Raw genomic sequence first — 25,966 nt, 5'->3', positions numbered from 1 at the left:
CACAAAGTGGACCAACCTGAGGAAAGACTGAAAGAAGCCGAAAGGCGTATTTCTGACGCTGATGACGTGACCACCAGCCATGCGACGCAATCAGCGAGGATGGATAACTTGCTAAGGGTGATTGCGAGGAAGAATGAAGATTTGGAAGCCCGCAGTCGACGAAATAATATTCGCGTGACTAACATTCCAGAATCTACCAACACGTGACGAATGGAGGACTATATTGAGAAGCTACTCCTGACCTCCATCGGCGCAGAAGCCTTCTCCACACAACTTATAGTGGAACGTGCGCACAGGTCATTGGGACCGCGGCCTAAGCCGGGCCAGCCGCCGAGACACATAATTGCACGGTTGCTCAACTACCTTGACCGTGATGTGGCCCTCCGAACAGCACGCGCAAAGCATGATCTGGTATATGAAGGGTGCATTTCTCCATTTACCCAGACTTCACTCCATTAGTACAGGAGGAGCGCCACAAATTTCTTGATGTAAAAAAGAAATTGCGTGCTGCGCAGATCGACTATGCACTACTTTACCCGGCGAGACTCCGCGTGACCCACCAAGGCAAACAACGTTTTTTTACAAGCCCGCAGCAGGCGGTGGACTACTTGCGACAACTGAAGCGGACTCAACGAGGAGCGAATGGCGGTGATCTGGAGCACCGCGAAGATCTGCAAGATGGAGATGAGAATGCCTAAATTAACGTACCTATTGTTGACACACTAGCTGGAAACTGGCGCGACTGGCACTTCTAAGACTTGAGAGAGGCTGAAGACATTGCTTGCTCACTATCCATGGGACGCTTACAGTGCTTCTGGTGGTAATGTATTCCGGGCCCCGCCGCCCTTCTTCTGACAGAGCCCGCTGGCTGTACAGATTCCAGGGTCTGAAGTGGGACGGTGGTTGTGTGGCCATCTCATGCTGACCCCCTATGGGTGTTACCCTTTGTTGCAATGTGTCATCGCGTTGATGACGGTTTTGTGGGTGGGGGAGGGCAATGTTTTCTGGCAAGTTGGGGGTTGCTTCAGTGGGAGGGGGGTGGAGGTGGTGGACCGGAGGTGCTACTTCAAAGTCAGTATATGGGAAGGATCAGGATGGGGGCTGTACGACTGTCTCCTGGCCCCCTGCAGTCATTTCACATTATTGCAATTTTTCCAATGGGATGAGTGTGCTGATGTTGCCAGGAGGGTTGAATGGTAGGTGGACAGACTATTATGGCGAGTTGGGGATGCCTCAATGGGAGGAGGGGAGGGCAGATCAGCAACATGTACCGCGTTACTGTGTTTGTGTTACGAATTGGGGGGGAAATTAGCAGAGTGGTTTGTTGGATTTATAATGTTGGAGGTTTTTGTGTTGGTACACTCTGGGTTTGCACTTTGGCGCGATGTTCCATTTGTAGCATCGCCGATGATACATGGGCTGAGGAGCATTTGGACACGGCTTATCCTGACAAAGGTTGTTATAAGCTTACAGTATATGGCAGAGATGTATGGCTGCATGGCTTGTGTGGTAATGGGACTGCTAATATTGGTTTGACTTCCCCATGGCAGGAAATACTCGGACTGTCCTTACTTGGAATGTGAGGGGGTTGGGTGACCTATGGAAAAGACGCCAGGTATTGTCGTATTTAGATAGGCACAATGTCCACATCGCCTTCTTACAGGAAACACACTTTAGGCCTGGTGTGTCCACCACCTTTGCAAACAAATGGGCTGAGTACCGGATCTTCTCCTCCTATTCCTCTTATGCCAGGGGGACTATGATACTTGTGAAAAAAGGCACACCCTTTGTCTTAGTAGGTGAGAGAAATGATGGGCAGGGACGGTACTGTATTGCGTGGGGCTGTTTGGGGCACTTGTCTGTCGCGCTGGTGACCTGCTATGGTCCTAATGTCGATGACCCTCAGTTTTTTGTCGAGCTCTGGGCCGCTATAGCCGGCGCCAGCCCTGATCATATACTCTGGGGCGGCGACTTCAACACATCGCATCACCCGAACGAACAAGTTACTTACCTTCGGTAACGCTTTTTCTGGTAGATACTATATCTGCCTGTGGATTCCTCACCTTGTGAATACCCCTTGCTTCAGCAACATTCGGAAATTCTTTTTTTCGTAGCCTCGCGCCGAAGTGGACTCCTGACGTCATACAGACACGACCTCGCTCGCGACTCCGCTGACGTCACCGACGCCTATAACAGGCCCACGCCGGCGTGATGACATCAGTTCCGCCCTTTTTTCCGTGCCATCGAGGCACACGGACGGACCAATGACAGTAGAAATATACAAGTATACATAGTACACAATAATCAAGGCAAAACACAGTGTTAAGCAAAAGCAGGAAAGAAAATGGAACATTTCCTTGACAACAAAATATATATATACATTACAATACAGCAACTCTGGCAAAGAAGAGTGGACAACGGGGAGGCGGGTGGGTCAGTGAGGAATCCACAGGCAGATATAGTATCTACCAGAAAAAGCGTTACCGAAGGTAAGTAACTTGTTCTTCTGATAGATACATCTGCCGTGTGGATTCCTCACCTTGTGAATAGAGTCCCACAGCAGTCCCCACTCCCGGAGGAGGGCGTCCACTCTTCTAGACCAGGAAATCCTGAAGGACAGAGCGCGCAAAGTGACCGTCCCTCCTCACTTCGGAGTCTAAGCAGTAATGCTTCGCGAAAGTGTGGAGGGAAGACCAAGTTGCCGCCCTACAAATATCCTCAACAGGCACACCTCTAGCCAATGCAGAGGTCGAAGATTTAGCTCTAGTTGAATGAGCCCTTATACCCTCTGGTGGTTCCTTACCGGCCAAAGAGTAGCAGATCTTTATGCAGAGGACGATCCATCTCGATAAAGTTATTTTATGGACCGCTCTCCCTTTCTTGCAGCCAGCAAATCCAACGAAGAGCTGGTCCTCCAAACGAAAGTCCTTGGATCTGTCCAAGTAAAAGGACACCGCCCTCTTAGGGTCCAGACGGTGCAGTCTCTCTTCCTCCTTAGAAGGGTGGATAGAAGGAAGGTAAAGTAATGGATTGTCCTAGGTGGAAGGGAGTTACCACCTTAGGCAGAAAAGCAGCCCTGGTCCTGAGAACCATTCGATCAGCATGTATGGACAAGAAAGGGGGCTTGTGACAAAGAGCTTGAAGCTCGCTTACCCTCCTTGCCGAGGTTATTGCCACGAGGAAAACCGTTTTAAGGGTAAGAAGCCTCAAGGGACATTTGTGGAGAGGCTCGAAAGGAGCACCCATCAAGAAGGTCAAGACCAGATTCAAGTCCCACTGAGGCACAATAAAAGGGACAGGAGGAAACTTATTAATAAGGCCCTTTAAGAACCTTAAAACCACAGGTGACTTAAAAAGAGAAGGCTGGTCAGGCAGACAGAGAAAAGCTGACAGCGCAGAAAGATAGCCCTTCACTGTAGCAACGGCAAGACCCTGTTGCGCCAGAGAAAGGGCAAACTGAAGAACATGAGATAAACGGGCCTTCAAAGGATCAATAGACCTCTCCCCACACCACGAGACAAATTTCGCCCATCTATAAGAATAGACGGACTTAGTGGAGTCACGCCTGGCTGACAAGATGACATCCACAACGTCAGGCAGGAGGGAAAAAGAAATCAGGTTGCCCCGCTCAATCTCCAGGCATGAAGGTGCAATGCCTGGAGGTGGGGGTGTAGAACCTGCCCCTCCATCTGAGAGAGGAGGTCTGCCCTGTGAGGGAGACGGAGCGGCGGGTGAGAGGAGAGGTGGAGAAGATCTGTATACCACACCCTTCTTGGCCAATCCGGGGCGACCAATATGACTTGGGCCCGGTCTAGGCGAATCTTCCTCAGAACCCGAGGAATCAAGGGTATGGGGTGAAACGCGTAAAGGAGTTGACCTTTCCAACTCAACTGAAACGCATCCCCCAAGGCTCCTTGCATCGGATACTGGAGACTGCAGAAAGACAGACAGTGCGCATTCTCGTGAGTGGCGAACAGGTCCACCCGAGGAGTCCCCCACATCCGAAAGATGTCGTGAACCACCTCCGGGTGAAGCCTCCACTCGTGGTCGGCAGAGAACTGCCGACTGAGACTGTCTGCACGAACGTTCAACACTCCGGCCAAATGATTCGCCATTAGACAAATCTGATGGTCCTGAGCCCAGGACCAGAGACGCAGAGCCTCTCTGCAGAGACACTGCGACCCCACTCCTCCCTGCTTGTTGATATACCACATCGCGGTCGTGTTGTCCGTTAGGACCTGAACCGACTGACCGCGAAGGGAAGGGAGGAAGGCCTTGAGCGCCAAACGTATCGCCCGCAATTCTAGAAGGTTGATGTGAAGCAACCTTTCCTCTGGAGACCAAAGGCCCTTGACCTCCAGATCCCCCAGATGAGCACCCCACCCTAGAGTGGAGGCATCCGATATCACCGGGGCCACCGATGGGGGAAGTTGAAAAGGCTTTCCTTGGGACAGATTGCCTTCCACGCCCCACCAAGACAGATCCGCTGCAGCTTCTCCGGAGATCCTCACTGACTCCCTGAGATCTCCGCTGTCCTGATACCACTGCTTGCGGAGGCACCACTGGAGCGCCCTCATGTGCCAGTGTGCATGGTTGACCAACAGTATGCATGAAGCCATCAGACCGAGCAGGCGAAGGACCTTCAGGACTGGAACAACCGCTCCATTGTAAAATAAAGGAATCATCTCCCGTATGTCGCGAATCCTTTGAGGGGGAGGGAATGCGCGACATACGGTTGTGTCCAGTACTGCACCTATGAACAGGTTACGCTGGGAGGGCACCAGGTGAGACTTGGGTACATTTATTGAAAAACCCAACCTGTACAACAACTGGGTTGTCTCCTGCAGATGATGAAGCACAACCTCTGACGACTCTGCTTTGATCAGCCAATCGTCCAGATACGGGAATACCGGAATCCCCGATCTTCTGAGATGCGCCGCAACCACTGCCATCACCTTGGTGAAGACCCGAGGTGCAGTAGTAAGTCCAAACGGAAGGACCGCAAACTGGTAGTGTTGTGACCCAACCGTAAAACGGAGATACCTCCAGTGTGACTTCAGGATTGGGATGTGAAAGTACGCATCCTGCAAGTCGAGTGACACCATCCAGTCTTCTTCCAGCAGAGCCTGAAGAACCTGAGCAAGGGTGAGCATCTTGAATTTCTCCTGCTTCAGATAAAAATTCAAGATCCTGAGATCTAGGATCGGACGAAGCCTGCCATCCTTTTTGGGAATCAGGAAATACCGGGAGTAGCATCCCTGACCCCTTTCCTGCTCTGGAACCACTTCTATCGCACCTTTTCTCAAAAGTGTTTGGACTTCCTCCTGTAGGAGTAACAGATGTTCCTCTGAGCAATATCCCTGGCAAGGAGGGTAATTGGGAGGGAATTCCCGAAAGGGAAGGGCATACCCATTCTCTACGAGATTGAGAACCCAAAGATCTGATGTAACCGATTCCCAATCTCGTAGAAAGTAGGTAAGCCGGCCCCCCACTGGACCCACATGATCCTGAATGGCGGATCTAGGGCTGCTTTTCTGTGGCTGGGGGGTTGGAGGAGGTGGAGGAGGAAGAGACCTGACGACCTCGAGGACGTGATCTCGGTTTCCCTCTGTAAGACCTATACAAGGTATTCTGCTGCTGTTGTTGCTGCTGCTGCTGAGCTGGTCTATACGACCGAAAGGAAGAGCGACCAAACCCTCTAAACTTCCTGGTCGTAGAACCCCTGACCTGAAGGCCCAGAGATCTAGCAGTTGCCCTGCTGTCCTTGAATCTCTCCGAAGCCGCGTCTGCCTTCTTTCCAAAAAGCCCCTCGCCATCGAAAGGCAAATCCAATAATGCAGACTGCACATCCGCTGAGAAGTCAGATGACTTCAACCAGGCTGAACGCCTCGTGGCAACCGCCGTGCCCATAATTCTTGCCACAGAATCTGTTGTATCAAGTCCACTTTGGATGACCTGACGAGCCGCTGCCTGAGTGTCAGATAAAGCCTCTTCAAAGTCCTTTCTACTAGCTTCAGGAACCTTAGGGACCAAAGATCTTATAGAGTCCATAAGAGCAGGGATGTACCTTCCCATGAGGCAAGTGGCGTTAGAAGACTTCAAAGCCATGCTGGACGAAGAAAAAATCTTCTTCGCGACCTGATCTTGTTTCTTTGCCTCTTTGTCGCCAGGCACCTGCGGAAAAGCCCCAACAGACTTCTTAGAGCAAGCGGCCTGAATCACCAAACTTTCAGGTGAAGGATGCGAAGATAAGAAAGCAGGATCCTCAGGAGCCACTCTATACCTCCTAGCCACACTCTTTGCAACTGCAGGAGCAGAAAAAGGCTTTTTCCAAACCTCCATTATAGGATCCTTTAAGGCATCGTTTAATGGGAGCAAAGGTTCCACTGATGAACTAGGAGAATGGAGAACCTCTGTCAACAAATTCGATTTAAACTCGACAGAGGGCAAAGTCAGACCTAAAAGTCCTGCTGCCTTCTTCATGACAACATGATAAGGTTGGACATCTCTGGAGGGAGCATCAGATCCAGAAGGCAAAGACCACTCCGGTGAAAACTCAAGACCACTAGCATCCGCCAGGTCCTCGAAACAATCCCCTTCCAATTCACCTTCTTCCACCTCAGAAGATGAATCAGTAACTCTACGCTCCTCCAGAAGCCGTTGAGCCTCTCTACGAGACCTCATTTTGACTCGAAGTGCAGCCGAATCCAACGCCGAATTCGACGGCGCCGGAGCAGACTTCGGAATCGAATCCGAGGGCTTAGAAGGCTGCCCCATAGAATCCAAGGGAGTTGGTGACGCCGGGACCGGAGTCGTCGACTTCGGCCGAGCCGGCGTCGACCTCGGTGGAGCTTGGTACTGCCACAACGGAGTCGGAGCCGGCATATACAGCATGAAGGGTGCCGGAGCATACGAGTGTGGAACACCCAAATTGAAAGCCATCGGACCCATGGGACCCGAAGGTGCTCCAGAGGGGTACCACGACCTCGAGAAAACACCATACATCGCGTTTAAAAACGCAGAAGGGTCCTGACCTGGATTCGGGAATGGTGGATGCTCAGGCTGACCACGAGGCACATTAGAATCTGCTTCCTCAACAGGATTCGAAGTCCCTTCCTCAACAGGAACTCCATCGGCGTCTTCCGGAGCCGGAGATGGAGCCGGAGACGGAGTCGGAGTCGGATCTGGAACAGGAGTCGGAGAATGGACCACCGACTCCGAAGGTGAAGCCTCACCTACCGGCTCATGAGTAGGAATAACCTTCGACTTCATCCTTTTGGGAGACTGATCTGGAATGATGACGTGATCCGTGTCTCCTCTTCTTATGCTTCTTGTGGGAACCAGAAGCATGACCGGACGATGACTTCGAGGCCGACGCCTCTCGAGACCTTGACCTGGATCTCGACCTCGACTTCTTCGGACGCTTTGAGGATTTTTTAACCTTACTTGCTTTAAGTTTGGCAACAAGAAGTTTAGATTCCCTCTCACGAAGAGCCTTCGGATTCATCTTTTGACAAGATGAACAATCCTCGACGTCATGATCCGAGCTTAAACACCAGATACAGTCTTGGTGAGGGTCCGTAACGTACATCATCTTCCCGCATTCTCTGCAAGGCTTAAACCCGGTCTTTTGTCGACATGACAACAGAACAGAAATATTTGAGAATGGAGAATCGAAGAAACGAAGTAACAATGTACTAATGGCTACAGGGTATCCCGAAACCGTTAGCGTCGACGACGCGGAAAAAAGGGAACTGATGTCATCACGCCGGCGTGGGCCTGTTATAGGCGTCGGTGACGTCAGCGGAGTCGCGAGCGAGGTCGTGTCTCTATGACGTCAGGAGTCCACGTCGGCGCGAGGCTACGAAAAAAAGAATTTCCGAATGTTGCTGACGCAAGGGGTATTCACAAGGTGGGGAATCCACACGGCAGATGTATCTATCAGAAATGGATAGATCACATCCGGCACCCCATCATTACACCAGGGCGCGGGCCGAGTTGCATAGCATACTTGGAGAGGGCGGCCTGATAGATGCTTGGAGACACCATCACCCGAACACATGTGAGGGCACACACTTCACCGCGCACGCTGCATCATGGGCGCGATTGGTTTACATATTTTCGTCCCCTGCTCTGTGTCCTATGACTGCTGTAAGACACTTACCTCGCACTTACTCAGATCACGCCCGGTACACCTGACACTGAACGCTGAAGAACTCGGCCCGCTGCGTCCCAACTGGCGCATGGAACCAACTATGCTAATTGATGCTGCATTTCAGGAGGAACTTAGGGAAGAGGCTCTCGACTTCTTTGAGCGTAACAAAAGCAAGGTTGACAAGGTTGAGACCATATGGGAGGCCTTTAGGGTCACTTTGCGCTGGATCTGTAAAGCGAAGGGGTCTGGGATGTTAAAGAGTATTCACACTACGCTGCGGGATCTTGAAACCCAACTTAAATCTCTTGAGTCTTCTCGGGCAGCTTGTCCAGATGGGGCAGTCCAAAAAAACATACGTGAAAAACTGACGTCCTACGTGGAAAGAGCGGATAGAGAGGTCAAGTTCAGGGGGCGATATTGGACGGCTCGCCGCTATGGCGAGGGTGAGAGACCGGGTAAGGCCCTTGCCGCCATGTCCAAAATGGCGAGGCGGAGGAATGTTATCTTGGAAATGTAGGGACTGAACGGTGTGTGGTCTACTGAGATACTGCCTCTATCCTGAATGCATTTGTTTCACACTACACTGCGGTATATACTACAACTCGCACAGGCAAGCTAGAATTAGATGACTAGATGATATCTCACTGGCCTGGTTAAGTGACGCGCAGCAACAGTTCCTTAGTTCCCCGTTTGAAATGGATGAAGTTAGAGACGCTATTATGCACATGCAATCAGGCAAGGCTACCGGGCGAGATGGCATCCCAATTGAGTTTTACAAAACTTACATTGATTTTACGGCCCCAGTGCTGAGGGAGGTCTACGAAGATGCACTAGAAGTAGGTCACCTACCTCCATCTATGCGAGAAGCTTTAATTATATCCCTTTTGAAACCTGGGAAGCCACCGCAAAGCTGCGACTCCTATAGACCACTGTCACTGCTGAACTGGGATGTCAAAATACTGGCGAAACTTGTTGCCAATCGCCTCAACCTTCTCATGCCAACTTTAATATTGCCTGACCAAGTGGGGTTTGTCCCAGGCAGGGCCACCTCACACAATATGCGTACCCTTTTTACTGTCATGAATAATGTATCGGACAACCTACCCATGGCGGCTATTTTTCTGGATGCCACAAAAGCATTCGACTCGCTAGAGAGGGATTATGTCTTTGCTATCCTGAGACGTATGGGATTTCCGCCTATTTTTTTATCCTGGATTAAGTTGCTATATGACTCGCCTACAGCCAGAGTACATATTAATGGGAAAGTGTCACAAGAACTGCCAATCACGAGAGGTACGCGCCAGGGCTGCCCGTTGTCGCCCCTATTGTTTGCCATAGCGGTTGAGCCACTGGCAGCTAAATTGCGGCATCATAAGGAGTTGGGATTGCACTGTAATATGAGACAGATTCTTGTTTCCCTCTACGCGGATGATATAGCGCTTTATGTTCGCGACCCCCATCAGAACTTGAATACCATACTCAGAGAATTTGTACGGTTTGGTGGACTTTCAGGAGTCCAAATAAACTGGAGTAAGTCTTGCTTATTTCCCCTCACAGCTGCCGCGTCTCCTTTCCCCATGGATTATCCCATACCTTGATGTGAAGATGACTTCAAATATTTAGGGATTCAAATATCTAGGGACAGGGATGCACTAATGCGGCTTAACTATGGGGCGACCATGGTTCTTATATCGGAGGCCATTACGCGATGGATTGCGCTGCCACTCTCCATGGCTGGCAGAGCCTCCTTAAGATGGTAGTGCTGCTGCAGTTACTTTATTTGTTTTTGAATATCCCCTTCTATCCCGGAAGGTATTTCTTCCGGCACTTGCGTTCAGAATTGTCCAGTTTGGTATGGGGCGGTAAGACGCCAAGACTTAAGTGGGAGATACTCATCAGGCCGTACATACAGGGGGGCTTTGGACTCCCTGACTTCGAATTGTATTATTATAGTGCTCAAGCACAGTACGCTTTCTACTGGATGTACCCGCCTAGATACATGCCTCAGGTGGCGGCAGAACATTGGCTGACCCATCCGGTCCCTATTGACCAAGCGATACCTGACTCACTCCTGGCAGGGACAAGACTCCGACAACGGTGACAAGCACGGTCTATGCCTGGACCTGGATAGGAAAAAGCTTGCATGCGCCTATGCTGTATTCGCCACTTTTGCCGCTTACATATCATCCCGAAATGCCACTCTTGCAGGAGGCTGTATTCCGGAGACTGCCCAAGCGCACACACATCAAAACATGGGGAGACTTGTACCACGAGGGGGTTTTTCGTGCGATAGACCATTTGTTTCAAGACATACCACGTACGCCTCTTGACACCTTTCTTTATCTTAGGTTGCGTCAAGGCCTCAGGTCGCGTCAAGGCCTCAGGTCATTTACACCCGACTTTCCCGCGGAGCCCCCTGCACTTGTGCCATTACACCGCATACTCCAGGATGCTGCACCTAAAAAACTTGTTTCGACAATTTACAGAACACAAGCCCTGAGGGAGCTACCGCATCCTGTAGCAAGAACCAAATGGGATCTGGAACTGGGTGTGGTGCTGACAGACAGACCATGGGATTTTTGTACACAACAGACCGAGCGCATTTCCTCGAGTAGTAGGTTTCAGATCATTCATTACAAATTCCTTCATAGGCTCTACTACACGCCTGTTCGCCTCCATAGGTACCAGTTACGAGACTCAGATGAGTGTGCCAGATGCCATGCCCCGGGCGCCGACTTCTTACACTTAGCATGGTCCTGCAGTGTGGTGAATGCATACTGGTTGCATGTTATTGAGGCACTATCTCAAATGATTCATATTGACCTAGAACCATCCCCAGTGCTTGCTTTGTTGGGCTATGTCGAACCCATTCCAGCAGCCTAGCGTAAATTTGTGGCGCTGGCGCTACTTATGGCCAAATTAAGAGTAGCTTGTAGATGGGGTAGGGGCGGGCGCCGAAATTCAAAGAGTGGCTACATGACCTTATATATTGCCAAGAACTGTTATTAACGTTTGCTGAACTCATGCCTGTTGCCTCTCGGCCGACGGACATCTGGGCCCCGTTGAAATGCTACTTGCAAGCGCAGGCACACTGACACTGGACTAAATGTACCCCCCGTGTCCCATCCCCCCATCCCTCCCCCCATCCCCCCCTCTCCATGCGTTGCCTGCTGGGCCCTGTTCTTGTATGGAGGAGATGTTGGGACTTACATTGGTCTGGACTCGATGTCAGCGGGGATGCTTTCATAATGTATCGTTGCTGTACTTGCAGAATGGTCAGCTGTGCACGCTGTAGAAGTATTGGAATTCTAAAAAAAGAGCGTTATATAGCCTGTGCATTTATATGCTGTCACGGGTCCGGGGATGCTGATGCCTTTGGGGGGATATTGTCGAACATGTACAGGTGGCTGCCGTTTGTTTATGTATATGTCTGCTTTACAATGTAATGTTGCAGATATTGCACCGTGCCCATGATTGATTTCACCTACCCAATGTATTATCCACCCCTGTGCTCTATGTATCCATCATGTACAGACGAACTGATGTGTGAACTCTTGATGTATCTTCTCTGTGTGTACCCCGATGAAAATTTGAAAATAGAGTTTAAAAAAAAAACTCTGGAACTTTATTATTAATGCAGCCACTGTAGCCCCTGTAGTTTAATACCCTATGCCATGGCTCCTGTTTAAAAGCCCAGATCCTTTTTTTGATACTTTGATTTAAGATAGACGGGACAGGTGTAAATGTGTAGCATTAAATGCATAGAGCAAAGAAAGTAGGTTTTTGAGAATATGCATGTACTTTTTAACATGCTTCCTGATGTGGTGACGGATAATACATCATTGAATTAAAGGGGCATATCTGGTTCAGCTGGCAATGACTTCTAGAATTCAGTTTTAAATCTGGTTTTCCCCAAATGGACTGATAGTGGGTCAGGTATGGGAAATCTGCTGACTGAGCTTTAAGCCCTTGCTTTGGGCGTGTCAGAGGAGGAGCTAGGCGGTTACTCATAAGAGGATGATAATTTTCTCTAAATCGGCTCAGGTCCACAAAGGATCAGAATGGAGGAACGTGGCGCAGGTTTGAGCGTTCATTCTCCGAGTGCCTGGGGGAAGAAATACACCTCTCAGTGAGTATCTGCTTCAACTGAACACATCACGAGTAATGGAAAAGGGCTGTATGCAAGACCTGTTAGCAATCTATGTCGCGTCTGATTAGGTGGGATTAGCGGACTGCAGTCCTGTCTGTTGGTAATCTCCCAGGTACATAACTCGTCACCACGACACAGTCTGAATTCTGCAGCAGTTAGCGGTGTTTGGGGAGAAGTTGTGAAATTGTGAGGGGTGTCTGGGGGCAACAGAGCACTGTTTGCTTCCAATTAGTCCGCTGGCTCGATTTCGGCGCATTTTTGTGAATCGTCGCTCTAGCCTTGCAGCGATGCTCACCCTGGGTGGCCCGGATGAAACTATTAATCCTATTGGAAGGAATTGGTGTCATGAGACCCGCACTGGACTAGTAATAGCCAAACAAATTTTTGTTTGCTTCAAAACAATAGTCAAGAAAACAAGGGTTGAAACACACGCGCGGCCCTGCAAGTTAATTGTTGTGAGCGGGGGGGGGGGGGGCAGGTGGTGAGCCCGCGAGTGGTGCACGCGCTTAGGAGAGCAGTCTACTCATTTTCAAGCACTTCACTCTTGCTTGTGGTGCGCCCGTGCTTGCTCCCGCAAGGTGGATGCCGCCACAAGCGTGTGCTTGTAAATGAGCAGAGGGCCAGCTAAAGGCCCTCCTATGCAGCGCATGCGCGCTGCGTAGGCGAGACCTAAAAAGCACTGCCTCTCAGTCTTCGCTGCATTTTTTAGGAAACAGCCTTCAGAAGCAAGCTCAAAACCATCTTGTTTGACACAGATCTGAATGCTAAGTAACTTGCCCTTTTCCTTCCTCCCTTCGGGCTAGTCGCTAGGTAGGGGACACCTCTCCCGAGGTATCTGTGCTCTCTACAGATGGCCTGAATTGAATTGAGGGACACTGATTGCAAGTCAATTTGAAATGGTGTAATAATGAACATGTTCATTTAGAAGTTTGTTATAAATACATTTTGTACAAATATGGTTTAATAGTTGCATGTTTTACTCGCTGGTTAAGTGCTAATGAGAATGGATTGCCCCGAGGAAACTGATTGGTTAACCGTGAGTTGCCAATATTTTAGAAACCGACATGTTTGAAAATACAAAAAAAATTGTCTCAAGTGTGCATATGTGTACAATAAAGTGAATCAATAAAATACATGAATCACAAAGAAAAATTCTACTATATTATGTTTGCATTCAATTTTTCATTTAAAGACTGTACTGGTTAAATGACATAGGGATTAAAGTATAGAAAATCAAAACCAAAAGGTTACTTTCAATATAAATATCAAACTAAAATTCACCTGAATATTGAAGCCAAGTTCCTGGATTTCCATAGGCCCTGTATTGCTCATTGTAGAGTAATAAAGGAGAAGTGCAATGACCTACAACAAAACAAATATGAAAACCTTAAACTGAAAACGCCAAGTAGTATTCAGTACTTTCGGAAAAGGAAAACATTGACCTGTTAGAATGGTTTCCCCATAATTTGCTAAATTCACTGTATAACCAAAATCCCCAATCAAAAATAATCTACTCCTTGTCCAAGGTGCTTTGCCAGGTGTAATTAAGTATACTTACCTAAAGCAATAGCACTTGACTGAGACAAACAAAACCCATACACAGTTTGAGCAGAGGCAGGTGGATTGATGGCACCAATGAAGGATGCCGCCAGTACTTAAGTGCTCCTCACACTGCATCGCTCATTACCACTAATAAGTTTACCAATCCCTAGTACTTTGTAGCTTATGGTGGTGAGGTCATTCTTGTAGGATGGTCCAATATAATGAAGTGCATTGGGGACTATGTAGATGTAGGTATTTCAATAGCCACAGTGGTAAACTGCAACAGATAGTAAATAAGATGAAACCTTCCTCTGACATGACAGATAAGGTCAATGATGACTAGGAATACTTTTCAACTTCATTTCAGTGATTGAACCAATGAGATTTTCCATTTTTCAGTATTTACTTAGCGAATTTTGGGCAACATGCAACGAAGGCCTGGGGGATAGTAGAGTTTCACAAAGCACATAAGCTGCAGACAGTATGAGAAAGGGGTGCAATACGTAGTTTAGAAAATCTGAACAACAAAGGAAGTTAAGGACTGGAGGGTTGAAAAAGGTGTGTGCATTGTGTTTGTGATAGAGTGGAGGAAGCTGGCTTGAGTTATAATGGGGAGTATCTTTTCATGAATATATTCTACACATTCCAGGAACATCAAGCTTTTAAGCCAAAAATACTTACGCTCAATTAATTACATCACATTCTGGTTATTCAAAGAACATCCGATAAGGACAATAGTAAGAGGGAAGAGGAAAGATTTACTGGCTGTGCAGGTAGAACCCGCATTTATTGCTCCTTCCTCAGCAATGGACAGCGACCAATGAAAGACATTTTGCCAACACCCATGTGATTTTATCATTTACGCAGACTGTAAATCTCACACTGGACGTGCTTTCTAATGTATGGGTAGATAAATTAGGTGTTTTAGAGTAACATACTGAGAAATATGCACTCCATAGCATCCTGAACAGCTAAACCTAGGACTTTTTTTGCTTTTGGTGCACACCTGTGTTTGTCCGCTGCAACCGAAACCACTTTCATTGCTTTGAACAGGAATAATAAAAGGTCTTTCATGCCAATTTTCCAAGTCTTGTTTTTAGGCTGTACTGTGTGGGGTGTTTAGTTCTTAAATTAAATATGGCAGTCTTGCAATACTGTAGTATCCATTTGTCTGAACAAATATTCTCCCATTATTCTACACAGAACAAAAGTCTTCCTCCAACCTGGATGCTTGTGCTGAAGTTCAGAGTGATACAGTATTTTTCTGGAATTGGATTGGCACTTTTTAGGAGCTACTGTTCACTCAACCTTCTGGGTTGCTGCTCTAATGCTCCACTCTCCCAACATCCATCACCACTCATGATTTTCTACTTTATTTATCTTTCTGCAGGTGATAGATTTAAGAGGGGCAAGATAATTGCCAACGAGATATTAAACGTGTAACCTTTTGTGTTTTTGCACCCAAGTCATCAATGGAATGAGTTACCACCTACACCTTTCGACTTACTCCTGTCTCCACCCCAAAACAAAGTAGCAAGAACTTGGCGGAAGGCATTCTTCATCTAAACTAGGTACGACTCATTTGTGGTTTTGCAAATGGTTTGGAAATCCTGGAAACTGTAAGGGCCTCACTCATGAAAAGTTACACGAGGGGTTATTCTAAATCATACCTGTGTCCACCACAAACGACTGTTGCCTGGCTAGTAATGCAGTAGCACTGGTGACATTAATGTTTTTCTCTTAACAATTTTCTTTGTCCATGTTTTTTGATTCAAGATGCCCCTAAACTACAGCTCAAATACTTTCTGGATACTTTATTTCACTCGAAACTGGGGATACCTCAAAATGTTACGGTCACCAAGATTGCTTTTCAGGGTGAGCCACCTTGGATTCTTTTCTACGGATTCCTGGTTAGTGGTAGGTTTAAAGGCTTTTGTGAGAGGAGTGTGGCTGCACCTTAGTGTAGCTCCACCTAGAGAAGCCATCTCCATCCCATAAAAATATGGTAATGCCCAGAATAGGGGATCCATGTTCCCCCCTTGAAACTGATCTGTTTGCGTACATCTGAAGTTCACTTGGACAATATGCTTGGAGCCGCGTGATCTAGAGCTATGCCAACGGATATAGACAGGGATAAGCTTCTACAAGTATTTAGGTACCTCTCCAACAAAGCCTCTGTAGACTAGAGACAGGATTTTAAATTAGATTGTTTGCTCCACTCGAGGTCAATGGAGTTCTTAGAGTGCCGAGTAACATGGGCAGATTTCCTCTGATTCACGTTGCATTGACTTGATCCGTAATCAATTCAATCATTACCATAAAAAATATGAGTCTCAATCATCTGGTCTTCTTAAGTAAACCCTCGCACAATGCAGCAATAGCCCAGCTGTGGAAAAAATGCAAGGCTCCAACGATTGAAAATTGAGGCGTTTTTCGTAGAATTGGAAAAGCCTTTATTAACATCAAATAAGACTTGGAAACATAAAGGACCCAACCTGCTGTGTCAGCCAGTGTGACGAAGCCCAACTGTTAATAACACTATCAGTTCAAGTGTTATACAAAGCACACCCTTCAATATGAAAGGCTGCAGTTACCCGAGACACCTTTAATAGAAAAACACATACCTGCAACAGACATAACTTTTATTAAGTTGAAAGTTTAGTTTCAGATATTCTTTTTTGGAGCCTGCAATGACCGATGCACAGTAAAAGAGCTGGGTTCCAATTACGAGCAAGAAAGAAGACCTACAAGTTACTTTTTATACATTGCTGTAAGGAAACAAAAGAATGACACTTTGGAACCCAAAGATCTTGCCCAAGGCTACAGGAAAAGAAGGGAGGGGCAATTTTCTAAATCACAGATCTTTCATAATCTTATCAACCACTCTTTCATAGAACTATCGCGCCAGAAGTACACTGCATCATACTTCAGACATTCTTTTATAGGGAGAAACACCAGCCAAAAATCTTCCACTGGTAGTTGAGTAGGTCTCAAACAACTGTAAAGAACAATCATTACCAGCGATCACTTTGACATCAGCACACCAACATTACTTAAAAACTCACTGGTACAATCTAACTGAGAAAAACAGTTTATCTAAATCTCACATAAGGCATTCATGTTCACAGGGAACCATAAGGAAGCCTGAAGCTTCAAATTTCTTTCTGTATTATACCTAGTTCCCATCTCGAACTATTCACACATTTAAAAACAAAAAATTCCAGACACTTTAGTAAACAGCTCTGTCAACGGTTGGACAACTCTAATAATAGCATTAGCCTCTTCGGCACATCAATATTAGCCTTCTTCATGAAGATTCTGCAGCACACAACTTGCGCATCAGAATCTGCACTGGATTCTCCATTCTGGAGGAAACTCTATAGTATTCTTTAGGTATGGTGTTGTATTCACAGGAGGCATGACTATCTTATACGGTAAAAAGCTCTTGTCTCATTCTCCAGATAGCCTCAATTTAATTACATCTTAGTTGAAGACCACCATCATTAGGTCTCGTCCTATTCCATTTCGCAAGGAATGAATAGGACGAGACTATTGGGGCTAAACTAAGAGCTAAACTAAGCTCTGAAAAATGCGGATTTCCAGAAGTGCATGTGGTCTCGTGAACGCGCTTCTATCCGCCTGCCTCGCATCCCCACATGAAAGCCATTTGTTGCTTGTTCACACTTCTTTCACGGCCGCGAGGCCGTGCGTGCTTCAAAGGGATCCGCTCACTTCTCATCCCCCCTCGCCGAGAGCTTCACATTTCAAAGAGCTCTCCCCCGCCTCCTCTTCCCCGCCCCACTCTGACTTCACATTATTTCTTCCTCTTTTCTTCCATTATCCCATTTCCCTTAATCAAACTATGTTCCTCATGTACAGTTTGCAATTCATGTTTACTTGTAGGTTCATCGCTAGAGTTCTGATTACTTAATGTCCACTAAAAATATACATACTGCACAGCAACGACAACAGGGCAAATATGAATGTGATCTACAGAAAACATTTAAAAGTGAACTACACTTCCTTTTACCAGATGCAGGGTGCAGGGTGCAGATTCAGAGGGCAGATTCAGAGGGCAGATTCAGAGGGCAGATTCAGAGGGCAGATTCAGAGGGCAGATTCAGAGGGCATGATATGTCTGAGTTGCAGCATGTTCCCATATTCTTGAGATTGTCACAACATACTGTGTTAGGTTTAGCATGGTGTAGTCTATACTGCCTTCGATACATTCCTGTGTGTTCCATGGAGTCACATTTGCCGTCACCTCCTCTCACTGAGTTTAAGGTGGAAATAAGAGCTGCACAGTATCCTCCTCACTCTGCTGCATTTTTAGATCTTAAACTCTGATATCAGCATTCTAGGTTCCTGTCTATATAAATTCGAAAAGACAAACAATAACACATTTGTGATTAAAGCCTCTTCTCTCTGTAATACTTAAAACGGCTATCAGTATTCGAAGGATGAATATTTGTAAGAGACCCTGAAGTCCAACTTGATTGTCTCTGTTCAATTTCCTGGGCTGTTGCACTTACCAAAATGATTGTTTTAGACCCTCACGTATCAAATTTATATTGTTCTGCTGAATGTTTTTTAAAATGTGTCCTAAATAGTGGGTGAGGCAAACATTGTGATGCCAATTATGCTTGATCTCTTTATGGTGCTTTATATGTGGATGAAATGTTGCTAGGCTAGGGCTTTAAAGACACCCCAAACGTGGAAAAGACTGCTGTTTTTCTTTGGTTTTGTCCAATCTTGTCCAGACAGTCACGCCTAGTATGTTTACAACTATCTTTTCTCCTAAAAAATTAATATGCTGGATTGCTGAGGGGTCTCCCCCGTCAGTCCTCGTGGTTGTTTTTTGTGAAGCCCCTGCAAGAAATGGCCATAAAACAATTGGCTGTTTCAGTTGTCTAGAAACACCACAGATTCTGCTTGACCTGGGCGTGCACCATGACTTGCAAGTGGAACTTCACAGAGAACTACATCAAAAACAAGCATTTGCAATGCAATAGGTCTCGCATTTGCGAGAGTTTAACCTATTGGCATTGTAAATGACACTGCCTTTTATTTAGGTTTTAAAAACCAACACATAAATAAAAGACATTGCCATTTACAATGCCAATAGCTCAAACTCTAACTGCGAGACCTATTGCATTGTAAATGCTTGTTTTTCACTAGCCACCTCTTGAGTTTTTCCATGACTCCTTCCAAAAGAGACATCTTAGTCTCAATACACAGGATAGACTATTACAGATCACCTTCACAGACATTTCCAATCCACAAATGTGAGAAGTACGCCCAAAAAACGAAATATCAAACTTTTAAAATGATTGTGCCTCAGCCTGATGTCACACGGGGCTCGTGCCCAACCACATGCTTCGTTGGGAGCTGGTGTGAGCAGGGCGATGACTCAAGGACGGCTGATGGGGCTCGTTGCAGTCTAGGTTGCTACTTTCGCCCCGCAGTGCCATTAGCCCTCAGCATTTCAGGGTTTCCCCTACGGCGAAGGCCACTGTTGCCTTGCGGGCGGTGTCATTGCTGGCTGCCTGTTTAACTGCTGGTACGTTTGCTGGTCTGCCGGTCACGAAAGACACTGTACAGTGTCAGCTTGTGGAGGCAGAAGATTTTGGTGCAGGGCGGTGAGGCTGAGGAGGAGCAGCAGGTAGGTCAGCTGCAGCGGTGAAGAATGCCACGTGCCGCAATAATTCTCTGATAGATCTCAAGTTTGCTTCCCCAACTTGCTTCACACCATCATTGACTTTAGCTGTATGGGTGGAGGGGGTGGCTCTAGCCAGACCAGAAGGTAAGTTGATCACCACCATTGTTGGTTGCGCTGTAGGTCTCCTTTTGCTTGCCACTGCTCATCTTACCTCTACTGTCTACATTTTCTGTATCACCTCATTATCTGTCGCATGATTGTTGGGCAGTGGAGCTTTGTGGAATCACTGCGTGGCAATTTACCGCCCTAGCTTCGCCCTCATTCACGTACGAATATGCGACAGTGCAAAAAGGACAGGGAACGGATAGTACTCATTTTCCACCTAGGAGTAATAGCACTTTAGACACTTTCCTGGTACGAGCTGTAAATAATGTTGATAGGGAGATACTTAGTATGGAGGAGTCTATCACTGAATATAGAAACAGAACAGAATTTACCTCTTCTGAGAGGGTCTCATAGGTGTAGACTCAACGTCAGAGCCAGGCAGGGCGCTGCCGACGAACATAGTCTAGAATCTGTCACTAGCTCAGGTGAAGTGGTGGATAGGAAAACAAAAGGAAAATGAAGCCAAGCAGCTAACTAGAAGGCCAAAAAAACAAGAACATACGCTAGCCCTAATCAACTCAACCACCCGATTCTATATGCAGAAGGATCAGGTTATAAAAGGGGAATGGCTGACAACTACCAAGCCAACGGTAGTGACTCAAACACGTGCTGTGGGGAGGTCATTTCTGAAGTTGAGTGGATAGTGAAAACCGTGATTGTGCCTTTAGTAAACAGGATTAGTGCACTAGAAGGGACCTGTAGAGCCCCAATATTCCCAACATCGAAATTGGAGACCCTACTGGCCCCTTGATCATCAGCCCAATACTAAATCAAGTGTACGTATTGCAATGACTGACTACCAAGTCGAACCATAAGCTGTAAGTAGAGTCCTGCGCCACGGATATTAGCCCTTCAGTTGTGACTCCAGGGGATAGAACATAGTCCCCAGCAAGTTGCAGCGCAGCAGGGGTGGAGGAATTGGGGAGGATGATTCCACCAATGGTAAGGGGCTTGGGTAGGGGTAGGCCACAGGAACAAACGCTGCAGCTATCTGTTCCTTCCACTTGATTGCAGTCCTTATGTGGTAGTCCTAGTCCTTAGCACATCAAAAAGAGAACTATACAGACCTCAGGATCAAAGTCTGCCTCTGGCTTGTCTGTAATGCTGGCTTTTCTATGCATGAAATAGACAACATTTTGTTGGTACGGGGGACGGGATGGATAGGCCACACATCCAAAACTATAGAAGGGAACTATATGGTCCTGAATTGCAGGTATCCAAGTATAGCACTACAGCCGATTCAATAAGGTCACAGACATTGGAATACAGGTTCAGTCATTGGCATTGTCCCTTTAGTCTTTTTTGTTTTTAATAGACCTACTCAGCCTAGTGGTAGGAGGTCCCAGCTACAAATAGGGAACGTGGGGGATGCCTTCCTGGTCATAACCTATAATAGGTTCATGCCTCTATCAGGAGTGGATGCCAACAATTGACTTGTGCCAGTCCAGGCATAGGTCGGGCAATGGCCAACTTAAAGGGCAAGGTCAGGAAACCAGAGAAAACATTGTTGCTGTCGTATCATTGGGCCCTAATGAAGCTAGCCTCCCCTACTAGGGGGAAGAACGACTGATCCCACTGCATCCAAAGGTCCCGATTTACTGGTTCAATGACAATAGTGCCTTGCAGGCTAGCACCTTCTCCATTACTCAAGTGGAATTTTTTTTTAATCCTGGAACATTGTAGGTTTGATAAACAAGTTTGGTTGTCCGGAATGGGCCCACTTAGTGGACACATTCTAAATCTGTGCTTTTCAGGAGACCTGCGAAAATGGTTCCTTATTCTTAATTACTCTAAGTGAGGTTACTAAAGCCATAGACTGGATCACTCCTGGAAAAGTACGGAGGTTAAACAAGATGTCTGGGGACCTGTTAAGGCAGATAAAGTATGCGCCCCAAATTGACTTAAGTATTTAAATTGCATTCTGGAAGGTTTACACACTCCCCAGACCTCAGCAGAGGTCAATATTGTACCAATTTACAAGAAAGGCTCATGGCTCCTGCTATCTAATTATCAGCCAATCCGTCTTATTGACAGTTCCCAAAAGCTTTTCTGTTACATACTGTTTGATAGGCTGTGTGAGTAGGTTGAGGGCGCAGGTTTTATAAGCCCCCTGCAAGCAGAGTTTAGAACAGGGACCAGTACAATCGATCAAGTTCTTCAACTACAGCTTATATACTGGAAGTAGGTCGTTCTGGGAGGTGGTCAGCTTTATGCAGTCTTTCTTGACCTCCGCACTGCCTTGTGCCAAGGGAGGGCCTGTGGAAAGTCTTAATCGAACAGGGTGCCCCAAATGAACTAGCTGATGTCATCAGGAGGCTGCACTAAAAGACTTCTGCATAGGTCAGTTATGGCAAACACGGGGAGCTGACAACACGGATACCAGTCACGAGGTGGGTAAGACAGGGTTGTGTTCTTTCCCCAACCCCGTGCCTATCATATATTAATGATCTGGTAGCCCAATTAGAGAAGTGCAGTCACGACGCCCGAGCCTCGCAGGTATGAAGATCCCAGCCCTCCTGTTCGCTGACAACACCTTACTGGTATCCAAATCTCCTATGTGTATCCAAAATCTCATGTACCAGTTTGGTGTCTTCTGTGAGCAGAGAGGACTTGAGATCAACCTACTAAAAACCAAGTACCAGATTTTTTAGCTGGCCATACAGCCCACCCAAATTCATCCCTGCAGAGTGCTCCCCTTGTGCGTGGCCTTTGAATATTTGGAGCTCACTCGATGGAGACTTTGCTGGTCTGCTCAGAAACACAAGAGCAAGTTGAAGAATGAATACTATGTAGGGGGCATTTTGAACTGTTTTAAGTGTTCCAGCTTTCGATCTATATCTCTGGCCAGCAAAATGTTTTACTTGTAAGCTTTAGGCGGGACTCTGTATTGGGGAGAATTGTGGGGACATGAGAAGGTCACTGCACTAGAGGTGGTTGAGAACCAATTTATCCGATCGTCCACAAACCTCACTACCAGTACCCCACTCCTGCCATTGCGGATTCTACAACTGCGCACTTTCACTGCTAACTGGAGGCTTCATGACAGCAATCCAAACCGGACCCGCCCCTTTTGTCCCCAGGCGAAAAAGTATTAATCAAATTTTTCTCTCAGCGCTATTCAAACAGAAAGAAGTAGATATTTCCACTCTGACAGAGGGGGGATTAGGGACTTCAGGGTTGTTTGGAGAATCCTTGAATCAAACACAATACCCTTGACCTGCCTCAACAATTTGCAATTCATCATTGTTTAAAAGATACCTAACCATCAGTATGGAGGTGTATGTATTCAACAAGTTTACTTGTGGAGCACAACAAACTGCACTTTTAGCAAAATGTGTTATTGACAGGAACACTACTTTAGGGAGCATGCACATGATAAATACCCTGCTCATTTGCTTGCATGGGTGTGTGCTGGAACGGGGCAGATATGACAGGCTATTTGGATATTTTCATGTTGGGATCTGAAAACTGGCACTGCATTGGTGGATGAAGCACAAGCATTCTTGCCAAGGGCTGGTAGTAAGTTCATTAGGAGTGTAAACCAATAGCAACCTAAGGAGTAAACCATCTATCTGCTTAGTTCAGTGTATGTGTTGGATCATTATTCATGTTGACACCAATGCTTATCTCTTGTCTTCTCTCAATTATTGTCAATGTGGATGCTGAATTTTAAAGGGATTTGCAACTCAACATCTGTTTTTCCACCATTACAACAGGACTAAAAGATGATGTTACTTTCATTCAGTAACGCTTTTCCTGGTGACAAGCCTTCTCATAGCAATAGCTCCTGCGCACCAGCAGGCGGCATCATCAGATTCTGCAAGGACTTCATCAAGTCTCTGGAATTTAGGGCACAGAGCCATATACAGGTGGCACACCAGCACAATTATGTGAGTATACCTTTGAACTCTTCTGCACTCTCAGACCAACCATCCTAGTCAAACTGAATACTTGGAAGCCTTTTAGACCCCAAAAGTGCACTCCTCTGAATGGGAGGAGGAATGGCAGTTAGCTACAATAAGCACCAAAAAGTGTGTTACCTCAGACAAGTAACTTATACTCTTGCAGTACCTCCCAACAAATGGGGGCTCAGAGGAGCAGTACTAAGCAGGTACAAACTGGCCATGTTGTAGGGGCAGGATCGGTGAGAAAGTAATGCATGGTGTAGGTCTGTTCAGATGGCCGTGTATCAGTTTGGCAGATGGCCAGCACTAGAACGACTCACAGTCATGTTGCAATCTGGTAGAAGGGGCCTGCAGACAGTCAACTTCATCGTCTCAGCCCCAGGACAAAAACAGCTCCAAACAATGAGAACTAACAGATTTGGTAGATGGTGCCTAGCCGCAAGGTTAATATCCACTACTTCAAAAGGTAAATCAAATGCTCTCAGCTAGTGCTACCCCAATCTCCATACTAGAGGGGTAGGGTCTGGAAATTAGAGTGCAGGGCCCTGCCCTGTTGCTGACACATGGGGTTCTGAAGATCAACAGCTTCAGGTACTTTACCTCCTGCCCCAATCCAGGAGTTTTCTTGATGATCTACGCCCAGTCTATCATGATCTTTTAAGAACTATAGGGAAAAGAGGCAAAGGTGGAAGACATACAGGAGGCAGCGTTCTATTTACAGATGGATTGGGTTTCCTAGAGAATCTCTTAGCGGAATCTCTAGTGCACAATACAGTTGACAGCAGATCCTCAGCAGTGACAAAAGGTTCCATCCAAGGAACTCCCCACCAGGCAAAGATGCCTTGGACAACCTCTAGATGAAGAGGCCATTCATGGTTTGCCAGTTGAAATATGCCAAGCTCTGCCACTCTGAAATTTGGCAAGCCCGACAAATGATTCACTGTCAGAGTGCTCTCTTGACGAGCCACCCATTCCTGGAGATTTCATGTCTCCTGGAACAAGATTTGTGAGGCCCACACTACCCAGTTTGTTGCAGTACTACAAGGCAGATGCGTTACTCTTTGAGAACAAACACTGCTTTTCTTTGATGGATGGAAAGAAAATCTTCAAAGCCAACCAAGTGGCACAAAGCTCCAGTGTGTTGAATGGGTGGCTTTGCTCTGCCGGGGACCAAAAAAGCCCCAATTAAGACTTCTCCTTGACGACCACCCCAACTCAATTTATGCATCCCATAACTATGAGCACTGGGTGGGAAAGAAAGAACGGTCTGCTGCAGGTCAGACTGTGGTCAGACAGTCATCACTGAAGGTTGTTACTTCCAAAATATGGATGCTGCTTCAGTGCTGAGCACACTGCAAACAATGGTTTCACTGCAATGCTCACAAGTCCCAATGGGAACATAGGATCTGCTGGATGCAAAAGGCAAAGCAGCATCAGAATCAACAGTGCTAGAACCCAGGAAAGAGCCGAAAACATTGGACCATAGCCAGAACATGTCAGTCACTGTGTCCAGGATAGGTTCTGTAAAGGGAATCCTATGCACAGGCTCCAAGTGGGGTTTAGCTTTGCTGAAGGAAGACCGCCATGGATATTCGGAGGACCGTGGTTTGCAGGTGATTCTCGAGTGACTGCATTGAGCCCACCTTTGGAAGTCAGCCATCAAGATACAGGAATCTATACATCACAAACCTGCAACCATGGGCCTAGATCATTGCCACTGCCTTCATAAAAACCAGTGGGTAAAAAATAGGCGAAGGGGTAAAACTACAAGGTGCTCCAAACCCACCAAAAATTATAGAAAGTGTCTACAAGGCTGCATGGGGCCTCATGAAAGAACTCATCCTGCAAATCAGAGGACACCATCCAGTCCCCTGGATCAAGGGCAGAGAGAATCTGAGAAAATTCAACATCTTTAACTTTTCCTTCCAAAGGAACACGCGCAGAAGGAGATGGTTCAAATTCAGCCTGAGTCCTCTAGCTTTATAGAGAACTTGCACTCCCGGTAATTCTCTACCTTTGGGAATCTCGAAGGCATTGTTAAGACAGTAGCAAGAGCACTTCCTGTACAAGGAGAGGGTAATTATCTGCATAAAAAGGGTAGGATATGAAGGTAGCTTGGATGTAAAGGGGACCTTGTTGCCAGAACTACCGCACCCACTGGTCTGACATTCTAACAAGTCAGCCACTGAGGAAGAATCAAATTCTGCCCCTTATGAGTAATGCATGACCATAGGAATCAAAATCAAAGCAGGTTGGCCTTAGCAGCAGAAGGGGAAGAGGGAAAACTGCTGCTCTGTTGGTGGTGTTCATGGTCTATCACCACCACAGCCTGTTCAGCCATGAAAGGACATCTGCCAGCCATAGGGTTGACCTCTGGCGATAGGAGACAC

At 46.8% G+C, this 25,966-nt stretch overlaps 1 protein-coding gene across 11 annotated transcripts in view; it reads right to left on the bottom strand.

Annotated features, from left to right (window-relative positions):
* NUMA1 (nuclear mitotic apparatus protein 1) overlaps positions 1 to 25,966 on the bottom strand; it is an 832,005-nt gene that overhangs the window by 614,864 nt on the left and 191,175 nt on the right. For all 11 annotated transcript variants that reach the window (XM_078658631.1, XM_078658637.1, XM_078658630.1 and 8 more), the window contains exon 6: positions 13,587 to 13,667. In XM_078658631.1, coding sequence (XP_078514757.1) covers positions 13,587 to 13,667 — 81 coding nt within the window. The remainder of the gene's footprint in view (positions 1 to 13,586; positions 13,668 to 25,966) is intronic.

The sequence above is a fragment of the Lissotriton helveticus genome, chromosome 8 (genome assembly GCF_964261635.1).
Source record: "Lissotriton helveticus chromosome 8, aLisHel1.1, whole genome shotgun sequence".
NCBI lineage: Eukaryota > Metazoa > Chordata > Amphibia > Caudata > Salamandridae > Lissotriton > Lissotriton helveticus.
Note: the sequence above shows the minus strand (reverse complement) of the source record. Positions and strands in the feature narration are given on the sequence as shown.